General features: G+C 39.4%; 2 protein-coding genes across 3 annotated transcripts; one reads left to right on the top strand and one right to left on the bottom strand.

The window, feature by feature from the left end:
• Positions 1-8,914: 8,914 nt before the first annotated feature.
• On the top strand, positions 8,915-13,941 carry LOC108606937 (cell surface glycoprotein 1). The gene is made up of 3 exons (XM_033294442.1): positions 8,915-8,999; positions 10,389-10,703; positions 10,775-13,941. Exons 1-3 carry the CDS (start codon positions 8,942-8,944, stop codon positions 13,672-13,674), a joined length of 3,273 nt encoding a protein of 1,090 aa, XP_033150333.1. The 5' UTR covers positions 8,915-8,941; the 3' UTR covers positions 13,675-13,941.
• A 1,561-nt stretch (positions 13,942-15,502) lies between these two features.
• On the bottom strand, positions 15,503-18,532 carry LOC108605810 (trypsin-4). Of its 2 annotated transcripts, XM_017995616.1 has the most exons (3): positions 18,366-18,532; positions 17,152-17,359; positions 15,503-16,223 (listed from the first exon to the last, which is right to left on the bottom strand). In XM_017995616.1, exons 1-3 carry the CDS (start codon positions 18,439-18,441, stop codon positions 15,608-15,610), a joined length of 900 nt encoding a protein of 299 aa, XP_017851105.1. In that variant the 5' UTR covers positions 18,442-18,532; the 3' UTR covers positions 15,503-15,607. The 2 variants fall into 2 exon arrangements, with proteins under 2 accessions (XP_017851105.1, XP_017851103.1); XM_017995614.1 differs by lacking the exon at positions 18,366-18,532 and having other exon boundaries at positions 17,152-17,788.
• Positions 18,533-19,208: the final 676 nt, after the last annotated feature.

The following is a 19,208-nucleotide window of genomic DNA, read 5'->3' as shown; positions in this document are numbered from 1 at the left end:
TTTAATTTCAATTCAATTGATTTATTTGTACCATAAGTAAAAGCTTAAAGAGCTTTTGCTAGCATTAGATAAGCAAAGCAAACGCAGTTAGTTGAGCTACTGTTGCTAATAAGATTAAATACATACGCACCATATATGCATATTTAAATAAATTGAATAGTGTTAGACCCACTGTCAAAGTGGCCCACACATTGGTTTATTGTTTTTATTGCTAATAGAATTTTAGCATTAAAGTAATCAAGCAAAAATCGGAAACACAAGCCTAAAAGCCAGCTGACAGGCCAAGTTAGCAACACTAGATAAATGGCTATAGACATATGCATGTGTGTGTTTGTGTGTGTAAGGGTGCGCCTATGACCATCTTTGGGGGCAACAACTTGAAAATTGGTGCGTGGCAGCAATTAATGAAGATGGCATAAAGCCAAAGATGATGTCATAAGTAGACAAGAACTAGTGGCTGGCTACAAAACAATAGGTGAGGCCTCTGCTCCTCCTTAGGCCCCAATGCCAATCAATAGAGATGGGGCGTTCAAAATGGTCACGCATGTGCCAAAGACGACGCCGACGACGACGACGACGGCGGCGGCGGCGGCCACTCCTGACTCTAACTCCCAAGCTCAAACGAAGCGCAACGCAACGTAACGCACACACCTACGCACGCAAGAGAGCGAGAGCGAGAGCGAGAGCGAGAGAGCGAAGGTCGCGCTAGAACGTAGAGAGCTTTGCTTTGCGCAATTTGATGACAGCGACAGCGACGTCAACGTCAACGTCACCGTTTACCTGTCGCATTGTCTTATGCAATGTACGTCCAAGCTGCGTGGCAATTGCAGATATCACACACACACATACATGCAAATAGTATGTACCGCTATGAAAATTATTGCATTTATTCACTCTTTAAACGCGCCGGCGTCAATTGCTCTCATTGCTGCTGCTGCCGCTGCTGCTGCTGCTATTGTTCTTGCTGTAAAAATTCTGATAAGATAGCGACAGCTTCAGAGTGGCAGAGCGCAGGCCAAAGGCAAAAGAGAGAAAGAGCGAGAGCGCGAACGCGAACGAAAGCAAAGCAAAGCGCCTGTGCCTGTTTCTTTATTAGTATTGTTGTTGTTGCTGTTGCTTTTGCTTGGAGCTGTGTGTGTTGTGGTCTGGGCGCTATTATTAGAGAGTTACCGTTGCTTTATTATTGCCTGCCTGCTGCTACTTCTACTACTACTACTACCACTACTATTATTATAGCTACGTGCTTGCATGTATATATGCGTGTGTTTGTGTGTGTGTGTGTGTGTGTTGTTCGTGTTCTGTGCATATTTTGCGCGGTTTTTGTTTTCAGTTCTGTTAACGTCGTCGTCGCCGCTGCCTCGCAACACACGCCAGCAGTGTTGAGAGAGTCAGTGCCAATAACAATAACAACACCAGCAGCAGGCTGAAGCAGCAGTCGCAGTCGCAGCAGCAGCGTGTAAAGCAGCAGCAGCAGCAGCAAACAAAGTGTAAGCGCCGCTAGACAAATGTTAGTACGCAGTTCTAAAGTTTTGCATTTCTTTTTGCACTTGTGCTCCAAAACAAAAACACAACACTGGAGCGAAAATCAAATTGACCTCACAGCCAAGCACATTGTGTGACTAAAAAGCGTGCCAGAGCTCCAAAGAGCAACGAAAGTCAGTGCAAAGCATAACAAAAAAGAGTGTGAAAAAAAAGTGTGTGCGCTTTATTGACATTGCGACAATTTGACAGCCGAACGATCACACAAAAAATGATGAATGACAATCAACAGTAAAAAGTGGAGCAGTTTTTATTTCATTTTTTTCTGTGTCTCTGTTTTTTTCGTGCAGTGTCGAACCAATGTGCAGTGAGAGTGCGTGCAGGCAAACTAATTACATATGCATATGCATGTGTGTGTGTGTGTGTGTGTGTGTGTGTGTGTGTGTAAAGAATTCACCACACAAATCAACATAAACAAGAGAGTTTTATTCCCTTTGACTGTGTTTGGACATTCATAAAAACTATTTGTTTTTTCAATTAGCAACATTGTGGTTTAACTAACTTTAAGTTGAATGCACAGATTTGAATGTGTGTGTGTCATTGCTTGTAATTGTAATTACAGTTAAACTGTTTTATAGCTAATGCTAATGAGTAATTACAACAAAAGTCATAAATTAAGTCAAAAAAAAGTTAATATAGAACAAAATTGCTGAAAATGCTTTCCTAAATTGCTAGCTAAAGCTTATTGACTTATTTCTTAAATTTAAGTTTTGAAACTTTAATATAAAAAACAGTTTTATTGCATATTGCTAAGCATTTCTAGCATTTTCTTGTTTAAATTGTGTAGATTAGAAAAACAAAACGTTTTACATAAAGAAACTTTTTATTTTGTTTTTTGTTTAGTTCTGCCTTATCTAGTTTATTTATCATATGTTACATGCTAACTTTCATTTGAAGCTGCGCTCCTATCTGCACTACAAACAACATATATAGGGTATATAGCCCGATAACTGGCTATCTAAGCGCTTCTGAAATTGTCTAAAGTTTCAGAGAGCTCTATGCTATGCTATTTGTTCTATTTGTGACAATCGAGTGGCTTCAATGCTGGCACTAATTGAAAAAAGATAATGCCAAACTAGTCGCCAGTCTATATTAATATTTAGCATACGTGCTAGTATTAGTCACGCCACACAGCTGATAACAATGCGTATGTGTGCGTGTGTGTGTGTGTGTGTCTCATAGATAAAGTTAATTGCTTGCAAGCTAAAGTTACTTTCTGCAGTTTGTTGTTTTTTCTTTTTGGGGCTGGAGCAACAGGTGTCTAATCTTTTGCCTAACATAGTATAGAAATAAGAATTTGCATAGTTGACTGGTTGTTGACTAGTTGTTGGATAAATATATAAAGAAAGAGTAAAAACAATGATGAGCAGCAATAAAAATTCCCGCACGTCATTTGTTTGTGATATCATCGCCTTTGGCTCAGCTTCCCCCCTCTCGCTCTCGCTCTCGCTCTCGCTCTAACTGTCTTAGCCTTAAATGCAAGGCCAATGCCAATGTTAATGCTAATGTCACATGCATTACACAACGAATTTCAATTCGAAAATATTCACATCATTGGCTATAAATAAAACGCATTAAAAATTCCCAACTGATATAAACCGAAAGCGAGATGTGATTAAATCACTTTTACCAACAATTTAGTGGTTTTCGCAATTGTTAACAATTAATACTGATACTACTTTCGCACGATAACTTAGGCTCAGCATAAATTGTTAAGCACATACGCTATAAAAGATTGGCCAAAAATTAAGTGGCCAGAGCTCTTAGCTAACGGTAAAATTGCTGTTTCATACGCAATAAACAATACTTAGCCCTTATATGCATATTTATTATTTTCAAGCCCCCCCCCCCAAGCCCGCTTCTGGATTTATTTATAGCGTCTGCTGCTTCTTCCATTTCACATTATTAGCTTATCGATTCGATTCTCGCTTCTCGACTGTCACTTAAACAAAGCTTTGCATTTTGTTTTAGATTATGAAAATTTTACGTGACTTTGATGCTAAGCAGATAACATTTTTATGCTCAACTAATTAATGAAGTCTTTAGCCAGAGTTCCCGGAATAAAAATGTCAGAGTTTCAAATTAAAAAATCAACGCAGAAGCCTCAAAATGTTTATAAACTTTGTCTTTGCTTGTTGCTATACTAAAACTTATAGCAAATTAAGCTCAAGCGAATTCTATAGAAGTTTGACTTTTAAAAAAATATTAACTGAGCAAAATCTAAAGCTAAACGAACTAACTACAAAGCTAGTTACTAGTGCTCTGGCTTATATAAAATTTCTAAAACTAAAACACATGTTTTCATGCTTAATAAAATCAAATCAAACTCATTTAGCATTTAAAAATTTGTAAAATAATTTTGATTACTATTTTTTGCTTTAGAACTTAAGATTGCAAAACACTTGAAGCTAAGAACTCAGCACAAATTGTAAGATCTAAAATATTTGCTATATATTCAAATAATTGTTATGCATGAATACCAAACCCAACCCCTTTGCCCCATCGCCACTGTTACTATGAGCAGTAGCCAATTAGACTTTATTGAGCTGCTAAGCGCACGAAGCTCCTTTATATTAAATATATTTTTTTGAGTATTTTGGTGGGTTTTTTTTGTTTTTATGTGTATTTTTCGACATATTTTATTGGATCGTTACCGTAGTGATTTAACTAAATTAAGTACGCCTTATGTTACTCGTCCGCTAGTCGTCGTTCGCCTTGTCGCTTGTGCTTTAGCCTGATAGTCGAGGAATTTTTACTTAGCATTTATATTTCAAGTTTAACAATAAACCACACACACTCACACACAGATTGAGGTATTGGCCATAAATACAAAGCAGATTAGCAATCTTGTGTTTAAATTTCCAAAACTTAAACCAAAATATTTGGAAAACCAATTCGCTAGTCAGCAAAAGTTCTAACTAAGGTTAAAATACGTGACAGGGTTATATTATAGTAGTTTATGTTTACTGCCAAGAGACATGCGGTGGTAAGACGTAATTATCCAAACTAATATCGGCGTTGAGCGCTGAACTTAGTGCGGCAAGTTGGACAAACAAAAATTTACAAACGATTTAGTTTAAGCTTGCAGGGCATATTATACATTAACCTATAACGCAGTATACAGGTATATATATATAATTATATATGATCGGAGATATAACTCATGGTATATGCGGTCACTTGCTAGCTTGCGCACGTGTCTAAGATACTGTAGCTATATCTACTATATGCTCAATTTGCAGTTGCGGCAGCAGTTGCAGCTGTTGTTGCCGTGCTGTCATTACTAGCTCGCAAAGGCTTGCTGCGTCATTTGCATAGCATACATGAGGAATAGATTACACACACACACACAATTGCACATGCATGTATGTGTTTGTTAGCTGAACTATGCCATTAGACAATCAAAAATGCTCTCAGACATGTGCCCCAGCCCCCTCCTTATTATGACTTAGTTCAAGCCTCAAGCGCCCACGCAGCTTGTATTTGTATCTGTGTGTGCCTGTGTGTGTGTGAATTAAACAAATGATAATGATACAACACAAATGTATCTTTTAGCAATTATCTGAAGTTTGTCGTTGGCAAATTAGCGCGCTTTGTATTTTACATTGACAATGAGAGTTTTCAAAATCAAAGTTTTGTACGCTTTTGTTATAAAGAATGTACTTGTTTTTAATAAAATATTCTCAGCGTGGAAAGGCATAAGCACAAAGCATTTTCTGCAACCGGTAAGCGAAAAGTCAATTATGTTTCTAGTTAGAGTAAGAGTTAGTGCTCGTTTAAAATATTATTTTTATTTGTTCTTACCTGTCATCACTTGCATAAATTCTGCAATAATTTAATTTGTTGTATTTTCAATATTTCATTTGTCTGCATATTATAATTTTTTTATGAGATTTAGATTTAGAGATCAGATATGCTAAGAAAAATAATATTAAATATCATTAAATGACCGTAGCTTAAGCAAGCGATTTAATGTATTGTCATTTAAAATTATTTATATTTTATCTGTTTGTCATTCTCTCAAATGCCGCACAACTGAGTTCAGATATGCTCAAACATTTAATTATTTTTCAATACTCAAAGTGTTGGAGTGCTGTCTTTAAATAAAAAGTGTCTATAAAAAATAACTTAACAAAAATCTATTGACATATAAACTATACGCTTTTTTAGCTCGCAACGCTCAATTGGTGTGTCTTACCGTGCTACAGGACTGCTGGTTTTTCCAATGCATTTTGTTAAAACGCCTGGTGTATAAAAAAAAGCTGAGCGTCATTTAAGGGCCTAGCGCAATTTGTTAAATTTAAAACTATTTCTTGCTAGTAATAAAAATAAAATGCAATAATTGTTCTTATTAAAAATATTAAAAACTGTTTTTTCATTATTTCTTATATTACTTTATAAATTAAATAATTAAATTGCATTAAAAAATAGCTAAACATTAAAAGCTTGGAATTTGCAGCCATATTAGAATAAATAATTTTCACTGTGCCTCTAAATGTCATAATAAATATAAACTTAATTAAATTGCTTTATAATTTAAAGCTTGCATTTAAAATCAACTAAAACTGCAGCTGGCAGACAGACAGTAATAGACAAACTAACAAAATTTGCAACAGCATATGACATTAGCTGGCCACAACGCCAAGTAAATAAAAATATATAAAAAAATAAAACAAAAACTGTATATAATGCAGCAATAAAAAAAAGTGCAAAAAGTGAAAGCTAGGGGTGGGTAACATTAATAAAATAAGCAGCGTCGGCGGCGCTGTTAGTTATGCTATGTTTTTTTTTTTTTAGATTTGTAAAGGCAGTTCTCATCGGCCGGCTTTTTTTTACTAATTTTCTTTCTGTCACTTTGAATGTTGCTTTGGCATATTTGCATGCCAACGGCCATTTCTCTCAGAGGAATTATGATATGGCTTAAGCTTAATATTGGTCGGTAAGGGCTGTGCTAGTAATTAAATTTTGTTATTGCTAAGTTCTACACTCGCTAATAAGTTTCTAAACAGGAAAAAGTCAAATTTATGTCTCTCAGTCGCGTTTTCTTTAATGTAAATAGGCAAATTTAGTGTTTGCTTCTTTTGCCTTTGCAATCTATGGCAATTTATGTAATTTACAATCACGCACACGCGTGTGTTTGTATTTTTTTGTGCGCGCATTAGTTAGTTGGTTAGGCCTTTATGCAAATAGCAACAAATTGTGCCGTTAACTGTGAGTCAAGCAAACAAATTTAATACTTTTAGTCGTGTTCCAACTCCAAAACTCTTTCGTTTGACTTATCTAATTTCTGGCAATTGAATTCAACTGGAGAGTGACGGTCAATGCCCAGGCTTGGAAAAGACTTTTTATAAGGCTTAAGCCTAGAGGACGTAACATTTTGTAATTATTTCTTATTAACCCCCCATTTTTTTGGTGTTTTTTTATATGTTAGTGATACGTTTGGATATATCTAGGTCTTGCTTCCTCAATAACTATACTATGTTAAGCTTGGACTATTTTGTGCGTGTTCTGACGCTTGCATCAGCGTTTTAAGAGCCAAGTTTAAACGCTTATCTCGAAAGGTAGTCGCTCACACACACACACAACACCACTAGCCTCTGAAGACTGACTTATTTCGAGAACCTTTACACACATCCACACTGTGCAAATTATTTTATGCATTGTGTTTAAGTGCTCGTGGTTTATTAAAAATAAAACATTTTTATAATAGATCTGCATGCAACATTTTTTGTCGCGTTATAAAATTTTACTTTGCTGTTTATTTTATTTGAAAATAGTATTTAATGTTTATGAGGCGACTCGCTAAAAGAACGCAGGACAATCCAATTTTGCCCCTTAAGTCTTATTATTAGACTTTGATTATTCAGTGATTGCGCATTGCTTTTTGTTATTTTATACTATACAGTATGAGCTTTAATAAAATCTTAATTTATTATTTCCGTTGCTCTATAAAATATGGCGAGGTCAACATTATTTTGCTTCTTAGTTCTTTGAAATTAATTTGCAATGTATATATAGGATTAGATGGGTTTGTTTGGTACAATATTATAATTATTCTTAGCTAATCAATGGACAAAATTTTGCTCCCAAAGACTCACATAGCTCACGTAGCACGGCGTCGGCCAACAGTTCCTATTTTGGTTCGATAAAAAACATAAGTCTCTCTCGCTTACACATGGAAGACATTCAAATATGCAGTTAATTTGTTTTATATCTTTGTTGTATTTTAACTGTCAATACGCATCATACATTTTCTTGACCAACCGAGTGTAAAGTTTTCTTCGCAAACTAAAATACTGAGCTTATAGTTTGTCGTCGCTGTGACTGAAAATTAAAATTTTGTTAGAATTCACAACTATGTAGAAGCGAATGAGATGTTAATTAAATTTATTAGGTCATTTTTTATAATTATTTACATAGCGATTTGTTTTAAGTTATTTAGTGAGAAATTCTTCTTCATTTAAAGTAAATGTTAACTTATTAATTTGGTATAAATGCTATGCTCTTTAGGAATTTGATGAATTCATACATATTTAAGATGAATATTTAATTATAAAACTTTTTTATAGAGAATAATTGTTTGGTTGAACCGGGCTACTGTTAGTGTTTGGTTTGATTGTTTTTGGGCGGCGTTTTTGTCTATTTAAGTCCTCGATTTTAGATAATTTAACTTTGACCACAAAATTGCGGGCCTCGTGCGCAGAGAGTTTGGTGTGTCCGAGCGTGTGGTGTAGATGTTCCAAAAGCAATTAAGTTATGTCTATAGTTGTTGTGGTGTTGTTAGCCACATTTATTGAGAGCGATAAAGCTGGCGCAATATCTCAGCCCCTCCCCCTGCCCCACAAAGCGCCGCTAAGCAAGCTGTATGGGGAATTCTTCTATTCAGCGGTCTTATAAGACGTTCGACCGCGTTTCATCTTGCTTTTTTAGCCGTCTGTGGTGTGCTTGTACAAAATGTCGTGTTTTTTTTTTCTTTTGCTTCTTGCTAGCTCTTTATTGTTACTATATATATTCTTTCTGCTTTTGCTCTTTGTCTATGATGTTCTTATCGTCATTGCGCTACAAAAAGGATTTTACACAGGGCATTCGCCCCATTTTTTGATAGTAGGATGAGTGCATTAGCGAAATCAAACTAGTTGGGTGGCCCTAATTTTGTAGTATAAAAACAGCCTAATAGAAATTAAGCAACTAGGTTTTAACAATTTTCGCAACGCGTGAAAACGGAACAAAAGTGTGGCAGCGCACCAACTTGAACGGCAGCGCCAAGCTTAAAACGTTTGCAAACGAACGGCTCAAATAACGTGAGTTGTTAAGAGAGAGAGAGAGAGAGCGACGATAGATAGGAGAAGTGGGGACAGGAGAGCATAGAGTGTCTGACAGTTCTCTGCCACGCCCAGCAAACATGAGCAACATGAAGGGCGGCTTTTCCACACTAAATCGCTGGTTTGGCCGCAAAAAGGGTAAGACTAAATTGTGGCTAGACTTAGTCAACATCTAGCTTATTTTAGCTATAAACTGCTATAACATTATATATCATATTTTCTTTCCCAAAATTAGAGAAATATCTCTTATAATTTAAGTATACGAAGCATACTTTGAAAGGCGCTTATCGACCCCAAACAATACCTAAGACACTCATCATACAATGCTATATTTTTAAATATAATCAATTATGAGTTCATTTTTATTTTATTTTTATTATTTATTTAATGTCATATAAGAGCTCAGTCGAAGCAAAAAAATATAATAAACAAAAATCAATAGTAAGTTTCGCTTGAATTTTTATTATTATGATTATTGAGCTCTATTGAGTCCCTCAGTAGTTCAGAAATTCTGATCTCAAGTTTCTCAAGCTTGCTACTCACAATTGAAAGCTCAAGAGATTTAAATTAACTTAAAGCCTTTTGTTAAGCCAATTAAGCGCGCATTGCTTTTGGGTATGAATAACAATTGTTTATAATATAATTGAATGACTGCTTAAATCGGTTACACGCGCGTGGGCAAGTTAATAAACTTCTGACCATATGCTAAAAGGGATCTCTTTGGCGTATAAAATCTAAATATAATCAGCACAGAGAACTCGAAGAGGCATAATATGCATACATAAATAATTTTATAACTTGACGAAATTAATTGTTAAACTTATTTTTTACATATTTGATATACTTATTTTACTAAAAGATACAAATAGAGATTCTAAAAAAAACAATATTCGTTTTTTGAGCTCATTCTTTGGCTTGATTTTAAATATTATATAGCTTTGATTTCCTAATGTTTTGAATATATGTTATATATATATATATGTTATTAATATTTAATGAACATCTGTGCACAGATACATTTTTATTTGAAATATTTTTAATGACTTTACGCTATAAAAAAAAAACAAATATTGAGTTTTAAATTCTTCTTTATACTGTTTATAAAAATTATTAGAACTTTAATTTGCATACATTTTAATACATTTTGTTATACATAAATATTTCAAATCAAATATGTATAATATTCTATGAATATTTGTACGCAGTTAGATATTGTTTTAAAATATTTTGAATAGAAGTTTTCTATTTAAGTTGAAACTTTTTTTCAGAGAGATCATAGTTTTTAAATATTATTAGACATTAGCTCATAAAGTATAAATAATTTTAGATTATTCAATGAATATTTGCACATTTATATATTGTTTTGAAATATTTTGTATAAATATATTCAGAGATTCAGAGAGCAAATTTTTTATTCAGTTTTTAGACATTTTGTTATATATATTTCATATAATTGATATCATTAATATTAATATTATGCATATTTTATTTAGAAATGTTTTTAATCAAATTCCTTATGCTTTTTAGATAAATCAGGCGTTGCCAGCGCCGCGTCGAATGGGAAACTATCGAAGTCGACCACACAGCTGCATCATCTGTCGACGGATGCGAGCATCCATAATATAAATGAGGCTAGTCAGCTGGATTACAATCGGATTACGCCGCTGCCGGCGGCGACCAGCAATGCGCCGTTCGAGCAAACATTTCGGATAACGGTGCTGCTGCCCAAGGATCAGCTCTATGTGAGTCGCTTGGGTGCGCGAGTGCCGCTGTCCAAGCTGCTGTCGCTCGTGTGCGACAACAAGCAGCTGGATGCGGATAAATACGAGTTCAGGAGTCCAGGTGAGTAAGCAAATCGAATTAAGCGAGCAACTGCTCACTCTCTCTCTCTCTTTCTCTCTCTCTATCGACAGTGGACGCTAGTCAGGTGTACAGCTTGGAGTCGAGCATAGGCGCCGTGGGCTTGTCGGAAATACGGCTCTGCCACAAGTCCGAGTCATACGATAGCTTCAATGCCGACTCGATGCTCAAATTTCAACGCACGGCGACGGCGCGAGATTCGATGAGCAGCAGCTCGGACTTCAGCAGCAGCCGCCACTCGCAGTCGAAGCTGACGCTGGCCAAGACCCCCAGTCCGTACAGCTCCAGCAACAGCCTGAACTCCATGGACTCCACGGGCATGAACTACACACGGACGCCAGTGGTGGTGCCGCCGGCCAAAGTGATGGCGGCGCCGCCGCGCAAGAAGCGCGTCGCGCCACGCCCACCCAGCCAGTTGGCCATACCCGAGCAGGCGGTGGCACAGTTTACGCCCACGCCCACGACCACGCCCACTCCCAGCGCGGAGCCCGCCTATGCGGTGATAGTCAAGCGTCCACAGCTCTGCATGTCCACACCGAATCTGAGCAGCTTGCCCACTCCAGAGCTGGAGCGGGAGCGGGAGCGGGAGCCGGCGCTGGACTGCAATGGCAACAGCGAGAAGACGCTGGATGAACTGGATGATGCTGGTCACTATGCCACGCTGGAGCGCAAGGCTTCGCCGACGGCGTCGCTGCCAGAGCCAACGCCACGCAAGCGGCTGATCCAAATAAAGAAGAAGACAGCGCCGGCACCGCCGCCCACAGATGCGCAGTCGCCAGCAGCGGACAGCATATCGCTCACATCCACGACGGCATCCATAGCGTCCATGCCGTGTCCACAGCCAGCGCCTAGGATTACAACGCCCACGCCCGCGCCTAATCCCAAGCCCGCCGAGCTGGAGCTGGAGCTACCGCCTGCGCTGCCTGCAACTGCTGCGCCCACAACAACAGCAGATCCGGCCACGCCCACCAGCAATGTGTCCAAGGTGATGCTGAATCGCACGCTCACGCCCGAGCCGCGCTCGCTTAGCAGCGCCAACGAGGAGGAGGAGGAGGAGGACGACGACGAGGAGAACAATGATGCCGCCAGCAAGCAGGCGGACTCCGGCATAGGCGAGCCCGCGCCCTCGCCACCGCCCTCGCCCTCACCCGAGCCGGATACCGAAACCGAAACCGAAGTGAAGCAGCTGGACAGCAGCAGCAGCAGCAGCTCCGAGGAGGATGAGGAGGCCATCAAGGTGTACAACTTCAAGACTTCGTGTCAGACAAGCGTCAAGCCACAAGTGGAGCCAACGCCCACGCTGGAGGAGCTCAACAAAGCGGCGCAGGCGGAGGAGGAGGAGCTGGAGCAGCTGGAGCAGCCATCGCTGCAAGCTGAGCTGGCCACGCCCAGCAGCACCAGCGAGCTGACATCGCTCAGCTCCTGGAACTATGCACCCGTGCCCATATCGCCGCCACCAGATTTCTCGGACGGCACACAGCAGACGCAGCCGCAGCAGCAGCCGCAGCAGCTGAAGAGCAGCGCTGCCAGCTCACCGCTGGAGGAGATTGTCGACGAGCTGAGCACGCTGATCAGTCAGCAGCGTCTGGACACGCTCATACGCAAACAGTCGCCGGAGCCGGCAGAGATCGAAGCAGCCAAGCCCAATCGCTTGGCCAACTTTAGCATTGCGGCTATAAGCAATGGAAATGGCAATCAAAATGCCCCCAGCATAGCGCGTGCCGACTCCTTTCAAGCGCCACGCCCACTTGCAGAGGCGGCGCCATTGAGCGCGCGACTGCGCAGCGCTTCGCAGTTGTCGCTCAACAAACTGGAGCTGGGCAATGGCTCAGCGCTCAGTCAGCAGCGACGCTCGAGCAGCGAGCTGAGCATAGGCGAGTCGCCCTCACTGCAGAGTCTGGAGCTGATCAAAACGATACTGAGCAACTCACGCAAGAGCAGTCTGGTGGACGATGCCGAGAAACCAAAGAGCGCGCACGCAGCTGAGCGAGAGCCCGAACCTGAGCGCGAGCGCGTGGCGCCGCTGCCAGCGCCAAAGCCGAAGCCGAAGCCGGCGCCAGCAGCTACAACTTATCGCTACTCTGGACCGCCCAGCATTAACTTTGCCACTTGGAGCGAGCGCCCCAAGTCGCAGGTGGCGATCAAGAACGAGGGCGATTATATATTCGGTGGCATTACCACAGCCACAGCCACAGCCACAGCAGCGACGCCAGCGTCGAAGCCAGCGCCTGTCGCAGCCACGCCCGTTACGCCTGTAACGCCTGCTAAGCTCACCATCGAGATTGCCTCGCCCATTCTGCGCATGGGCATTCCACGCAAGGAGTACCATGTGCCCATCACAGTCAAGCCGCTGCGCGATGACGGCAGCGACAGCAAAGAGCAGCCGCAGTCGCCGCCAGCGCCGCCCTTGAAGCCCACAACGCTGCCGCGTCCTGCTAAGAATCAGCGCTATACGCTGCCAGCGTCAACAGCGCTGCCGCGACCGCTGTCAACGCTAGAGCAGCAGCCGCCAACAGCAGCAGCAGCCGAAGCAGCGCCCTTTGGACAAAACACTTTGAGACGCACTGGCTTTAAGGAGCGCATGCTCGAGCGTGAGCTGCAGGAGAAGGAGCAAGCGCTGCGCGTGCGCGTTGCAGTTAACGGCACAGCAGCAGCAGCGCCTGCGTCAGCGTCAGCGTCAACGCCGCCAGCAACAGCTGCAAAGCCAACGTTTTTGAAAAAACCAGAACCGCCAACGTCGCTGCAGCTGAAACTGCGCAGCAGCAGCCCACAGTCAACGCCAGCAGCAACGCCTACGCCTACGCCGCCGCCGCCGCCTATGCTGCTGCCCAAGCTGAAGCCAGCGCGCAGCAGCGTCGCTGCCACAAGCCCCACAGCGGCAGCGACAGATCCGCGCAATGCGCTGCTCGACGCAATTCGCAACTTTAAGCGTGAGGAGCTCAATCGCGCTTGAGCGAGCGAGACAGCAATAGCGAACGATAGCACAAAACAAAACAAACATTTATATTTTCTTTTCATTTGAATTTTACACTGTAAATAATTAACCAGCTGCTTTGGCTGCAAACTGCGAATGTTGTATATGAAGTTTTTAATTTAATAATCATTTTTTTATTAATTACCAAACAGCGCGGACATGCATACACAAGTTTAACTATTATTAATGTCTTGTTATGAAGTATATAAATTTATGCATTTTTTTTTTTAACATTTGTTTTAGTTCTAAGCACAAGTACTCCAAAAAATAGAAAAACCACAAAAAAAAACAAAAACTAAAGCAATGTAACACACACACACACACACACACACACATGTCATAGTAAATATTAGTAAACAATTCTTTAACCAATGGGACTGGTCTTCTTAGTCGTGTCAATACTAAAAACTATAACATAAATATAAAAGAAAACTAATAGCACAAACAAACAAAAAAAGGCACAGCGAGCGTTTGGCTAAAATTGTCTAGAGAACGTTAACTATGCTAATAAATTATTATCAAATGCTTATGTTCACATGTATACCATGTATTGAGTATAGAAATATTATGCGCAGCCAATTGTTGTAAGTAGGCGCATAAATATTGTATTAATACACTTATAAATAAAATGCAAGAAAAATGTGTAAATTGCGTTTCGAATTTCATTTTGCTAACGATAAATCTCTAACTCAGCTGAGATTCTATTGTAGATTCGCAACAGCTGAGAGCCCAGCAATCAATTCTGTCGACTTGAGCTTGAAATTAAAGAAAACACAAGCCCATAACTTGCCCAAAAATAAGCCGATTGATGCTTTTGCCAATTTTGAATACATTTTAATTATATTGTTTCTTACAAGTATAGCAAGGCATGAAGCTCTGAAATCGTTCAATTTTCCGCTGACTTACAGCTTAACACCAGAAAAGTTTCTGGTTTATTCAATTTGCTTGTAACTCTTGCAAAGCAAAACATGTTGCATACTTTAAAGATTAATCATTAGCGAAGACAACAACCAGACGCTGTACAAAACCAAAGCTGTCCATATTTTGGCAAAATCAAGTCTTTATAATTTGACAGATAAATAATTTGTTTTTTACATAGTTCAGAGTCGATCTACACGGCATTACCATCCCACAATCACCCCAGGCGCAGTACTTTCGTTTGATCCTAGATGAGCGGCTCCCCTGGAAGCATCACACGTCCAAGATAGCAGTCGTGCTAAACTCTAGAAGCTGAACTGGTTGCTGAAGCCAACTAGCAAACTCAGCCTTGAGAACAAATTGCTACTATACTTGGCAATCATTGTTCCCTCGATGGCCTACTGCATCCAAATATGGGGTATTTACAAGTGCCCCGTGGTATGTTAGAAACGTCGCCCTAGCAAGCGACTTAAGCATTCCCGCAGTCAGGGAGCAAATCAACCACCACTCGAGTCGGTACAAAGAGCGCTTCGCTGCCCACACAAACCGGCTAGCGGCATCTGTGGCCAAGCAAACAATCAGAAGGCGACTCAAGCGAAGGCATCCTGGCGACATTTGGACAAGAGGACGACACACTACTCGCTATAACTTAGTGAACGGGCATAGAATTAAACTGTAGCCAAGCCGTATGTTGGAAGCTTAAGTACAAATATATATACTGCCCAGCCCTCTTTACATACATAATGGCTACGCCCATGGACACAGCAGAGCTCAACAAACAAGCAAATACTTTTCCAAACAAACGCAATGCATTTATCAATATTTAATCTTTTATATACACAAATTTTAAGAAAGATAACAGAAAAAAAAGTATTTGATTAATTGCTAGTATTAAAATTAGTTAAACGAGCATATTTGTTTATACTAAGCTGAGAACTAACGCCTCAGAGATTATCACAATGCTTTATCTTAAGCTTAAGTGTGTAACATAGTTTTAGGCGAAGAAACTCTTGCGACTGCACTTGAGCACATAGACGGTGAACACCAGCAGTCCCAGCATGCCCCAAATGGAGCTGTTCTGATTGGTGCCATCACCAATGCACTCCTGTATCCAGTCCACATGGCTGGCCACATCCACAAACGTGCTCTGCGACTCGCTGCGCAGCCCAAGCAACGAATTCTCAGCAGTCAACGTGGCGCCCGTGTCCAGCGCCAGCTGCGATTGCTGCACTTGCTCAGCATAGAGCACACACAGCTGCTGCGGCTGCTCGCACTGCGTTTGATTCACAGGCAGATTCAGCAGATCATGCAGCTGCTGCTGCTGCTGCTCATAGCCAGCAGTGCCCCAGCTGCTGACCAGCCACGTGTCCGACGGCTGCTGCGCCGCCACTGCATTGGCCAAAGGCAGCGCAATGGGTTGAATGCGTGTCTGTGTCTCCGCACTGGGCACATCCTGCTCCAGCATCAGTATGGCCAGCGATCGCTGCTTGGGTGACTGATAAATGTGCGTCACCCCATAGACCAGTCCCTGGGCGGAGGGTGCAAAGCGCTGGCTGTTGCCCAAGGCCACACGCAGCTCGGCGGGATGATAGTAACTACGCTTGGCCGAGCTGTAGAAAAATAATATAAGTATATTAATAAAGGTAACCTCGTTTAACAAACAAAAGTAATTTAGCTTTACACTTCAATTAGCGTCAAAGCTGCTGGGAAATGATTTGATTTGATTTTCAACTCAAGTTGCTTTCTAATAATTTTAACTCAAGTTTCGTTTAACGACCAACTTGCTTAACAAACGTAAATTTAAAGCAAACTTAGTTCAATTAGTTGACAATAAGTGACTTTATATTTTAGCTTGAATCACATTTAAATTTATTTTTCAAATGCAAATAATTTCTAGTTCAACCAAGCAAAGGTTCTAACTTCTATGCCATTAAATCTTATTTGTCTTTTAACAGAAAATTTATGCAAATCGATGAATTACTTAAGAAGCTATATATACCGCCGATATTGGCGATAAGGGTCCTAGTTCATTCAAGACAATATGCCCATAGCTAAACTTTCATTCCATTAATAAAGTTTTCTGCTTGTTTTAGGAATAATTTTAGTTAAATCCTAATATAGTTTTCGAATTACATATTTGAGTTTCTGTGGAAATTGAATTTAGTCAATCTACACTAGACTACAAATTAGCAGTTCTAAAACTGTTTAGTATAAAATATATATATGTATATACATTCATAGTATAATGTAAAATTTTACTTTGCTTTGTATATAAATTTGCATTACAAAAAATATTTGAACCTAATGCTAAAAAAAAGTTCAAACGATTATCGCTAATCCAAGTGCTAATGACGAAATTCATATCTAAATCAAATTATAAATGTAATACAAGTTGTAAGACTCGTAAACGATTTCGATTAACATTTCGTATAACAAACATAAATAGTAAATTGAATAATAAATAGTTGGTAAATAATGAATAACAATTCTTTGCTCTATAGAATCCAACCTAACAAATTGACTTCACTTTCTACTCACTTATATAGACATTGTGCCACAGTCAGCACTACAGAGGGCGCCACTAGCGCGCCAGAACAAATGTGTCCCTTGCCAAAGTAATCCTGCTCCTCGGTCAGCAAACGTATCGAGGCCTGATAAGATGGATGGATGGAGACGCACTTATCGCCAGCTGACATCTGGCTGCGACCAATGCCACGTTGCTGCAACAGCTCGCGATGTGTGTAGGCTAGAAAGAGACAGAGAGAGAGAGCGAGAGAGAGAGAGAGAGAGAGCACATAAAGCGCAACGCTAAGATTAGCAACAATTATCAACAAATAGCCAGCGACAGCCTCAAGAACGTGGCCTGGCAACAATTTAAGCAAATGCATTCGATCCGTTTCGAATTGAACTTATCGGCTTATCAAAACATTTAAACGATCAGCTGATCGTGCAGTTGTGTTCACCTGTGCTGCCGCTTCTATTCTTATCAGCAACTGTTTAAATTATACGAACGCTGGCTCGTGGTATTATGGCTTGATTTTGATTTTTATCAATGCTTAGCCCTACCGGATGTTTTTCCTTTTATTTTTTGCCTGGTTTTATTGCTAAGCAGTTGGCGTCTTATCATATTGCAAAAGTATGTGCGACTGTTAGATACGCTTTTAAGTTTGTAACTTGATATGCTATTTATTTATTTATTGTCAGCAAGCTATGCGCCATATTAAATTAATTCTATCACAATATTTAATTTATTTATTTATTGTCAGCAAGCTATGTGAGAATACGCTTTGTTTAAATTCATTTCTTCAAGATCTTCTGAGATACGCTTTGTTTAGTTTAATTTGTACCTTGATATGCTATAACTATATTTTATTTATTGGTTAGCAAACTATGCGCGATTTTAATTTCCATCATGATATTTAATTTATTTTTTATGAGCAAGGTATGTGAAATATCACATGATACGCTTTGTTTAATTAAATTCTTTAATATTCACTTTGATTATTTTTATTTGCAATTAATTGTAGGCGCAACTTTAGTATACGCTTTGCTTAATTTAATTACTAATTGTATTGAAGAATAATTATAGTAAATATCAAAAGCTTGCAAAACTATTTTCATTAAATATCTTCAAGTTCGGTTCGCTTAAAGTGTCTGCTTTTTACACTTTATAAATTTTTCCCATAAGTGTCACAAATGAAAAAAATATTTGTTCACAATAAAAAAGAATTTGCTTAAATTATTTCACTTACTTGTTTGCATTTCCGTGCAAAGAAAGGCAAAGATGAGAATTTTAACAACTCGCTTAAAATGCTCGTTTGGTTGCATTTTCAATTTGTTTAAAACTTTAGTTTTTATTTATATTTTTTTGCCAGCAATTGCAATTGATGTGTGCAGCTTTGTCGAGGCTCTAGCGTTGAATGAAATATGTTTAACTAAATACTGAACGAAAGCAAAAAATTGTTGCCAAGTTTTTCCCAGATAATTCAATTTGTTTTGGTTTTTTAGCTCAGGTTTATTATTGTTTATGCTGTTGTTGTTGCTGTTGTTATTATTGTTAATTTTTTGTTTATGTGTATTGATAAAGTCGCAACAGGCGACACTCACACACACGCGCGCATACTCACACACTGACACAATTATAATCGCATTGCGTGCCTAATGATAAGACTGTTGATTATTATTATTTATTTTTATTTTTTTTTTTTTTTTTTGTATATTTATTTCACATTTGTGTCTATGTTTATTTTTATAAATTGAACTCGGTGCAATTTGAAATGCAAATACCAGTGCAATCGATAGCGATAACGATAGTAACAAAAGCAATAAAGACTGCAGCTAAATATTAAGTATACGATAAACAGATGCATAAATAAATAAATATGCATATCATAGTCGCATATAGATTAATTCAATATTATATTTTTACTTCTTTATTTTAAATGCAGCTTTGCCTTGACCCTTTGTAAATTTAAATTTAATGCGATTTAGCTGATGTGCACTTGTCTAATACATACATAAATATAAATAATATGTGGTATATATTTATAAATAAAGCCAGTTGGTATAGCCAGTTACGCTTCAGTTAACTGCTG

This window comes from Drosophila busckii, chromosome X (assembly GCF_011750605.1).
Source record: "Drosophila busckii strain San Diego stock center, stock number 13000-0081.31 chromosome X, ASM1175060v1, whole genome shotgun sequence".
NCBI lineage: Eukaryota > Metazoa > Arthropoda > Insecta > Diptera > Drosophilidae > Drosophila > Drosophila busckii.
The sequence above is the reverse complement of the archived record's forward strand: the minus strand, read 5'-3'. Positions and strand labels throughout refer to the sequence as shown.

Excerpts from the sequence above, each read along its gene's own strand:
- LOC108606937 (XM_033294442.1), top strand. The coding sequence starts at position 8,942 with ATGAGCAACATGAAGGGCGGCTTTTCCACACTAAATCGCTGGTTTGGC. Across the intron at positions 9,000-10,388 it reads CTGGTTTGGCCGCAAAAAGG|ATAAATCAGGCGTTGCCAGC; the intron begins GTAAGACTAAAT and ends TATGCTTTTTAG. Across the intron at positions 10,704-10,774 it reads ATACGAGTTCAGGAGTCCAG|TGGACGCTAGTCAGGTGTAC; the intron begins GTGAGTAAGCAA and ends CTCTATCGACAG.
- LOC108605810 (XM_017995614.1), bottom strand. The coding sequence starts at position 17,501 with ATGCATTTGCTTAAATTGTTGCCAGGCCACGTTCTTGAGGCTGTCGCT. Across the intron at positions 16,224-17,151 it reads GTGGCACAATGTCTATATAA|CTCGGCCAAGCGTAGTTACT; the intron begins GTGAGTAGAAAG and ends ATTTTTCTACAG.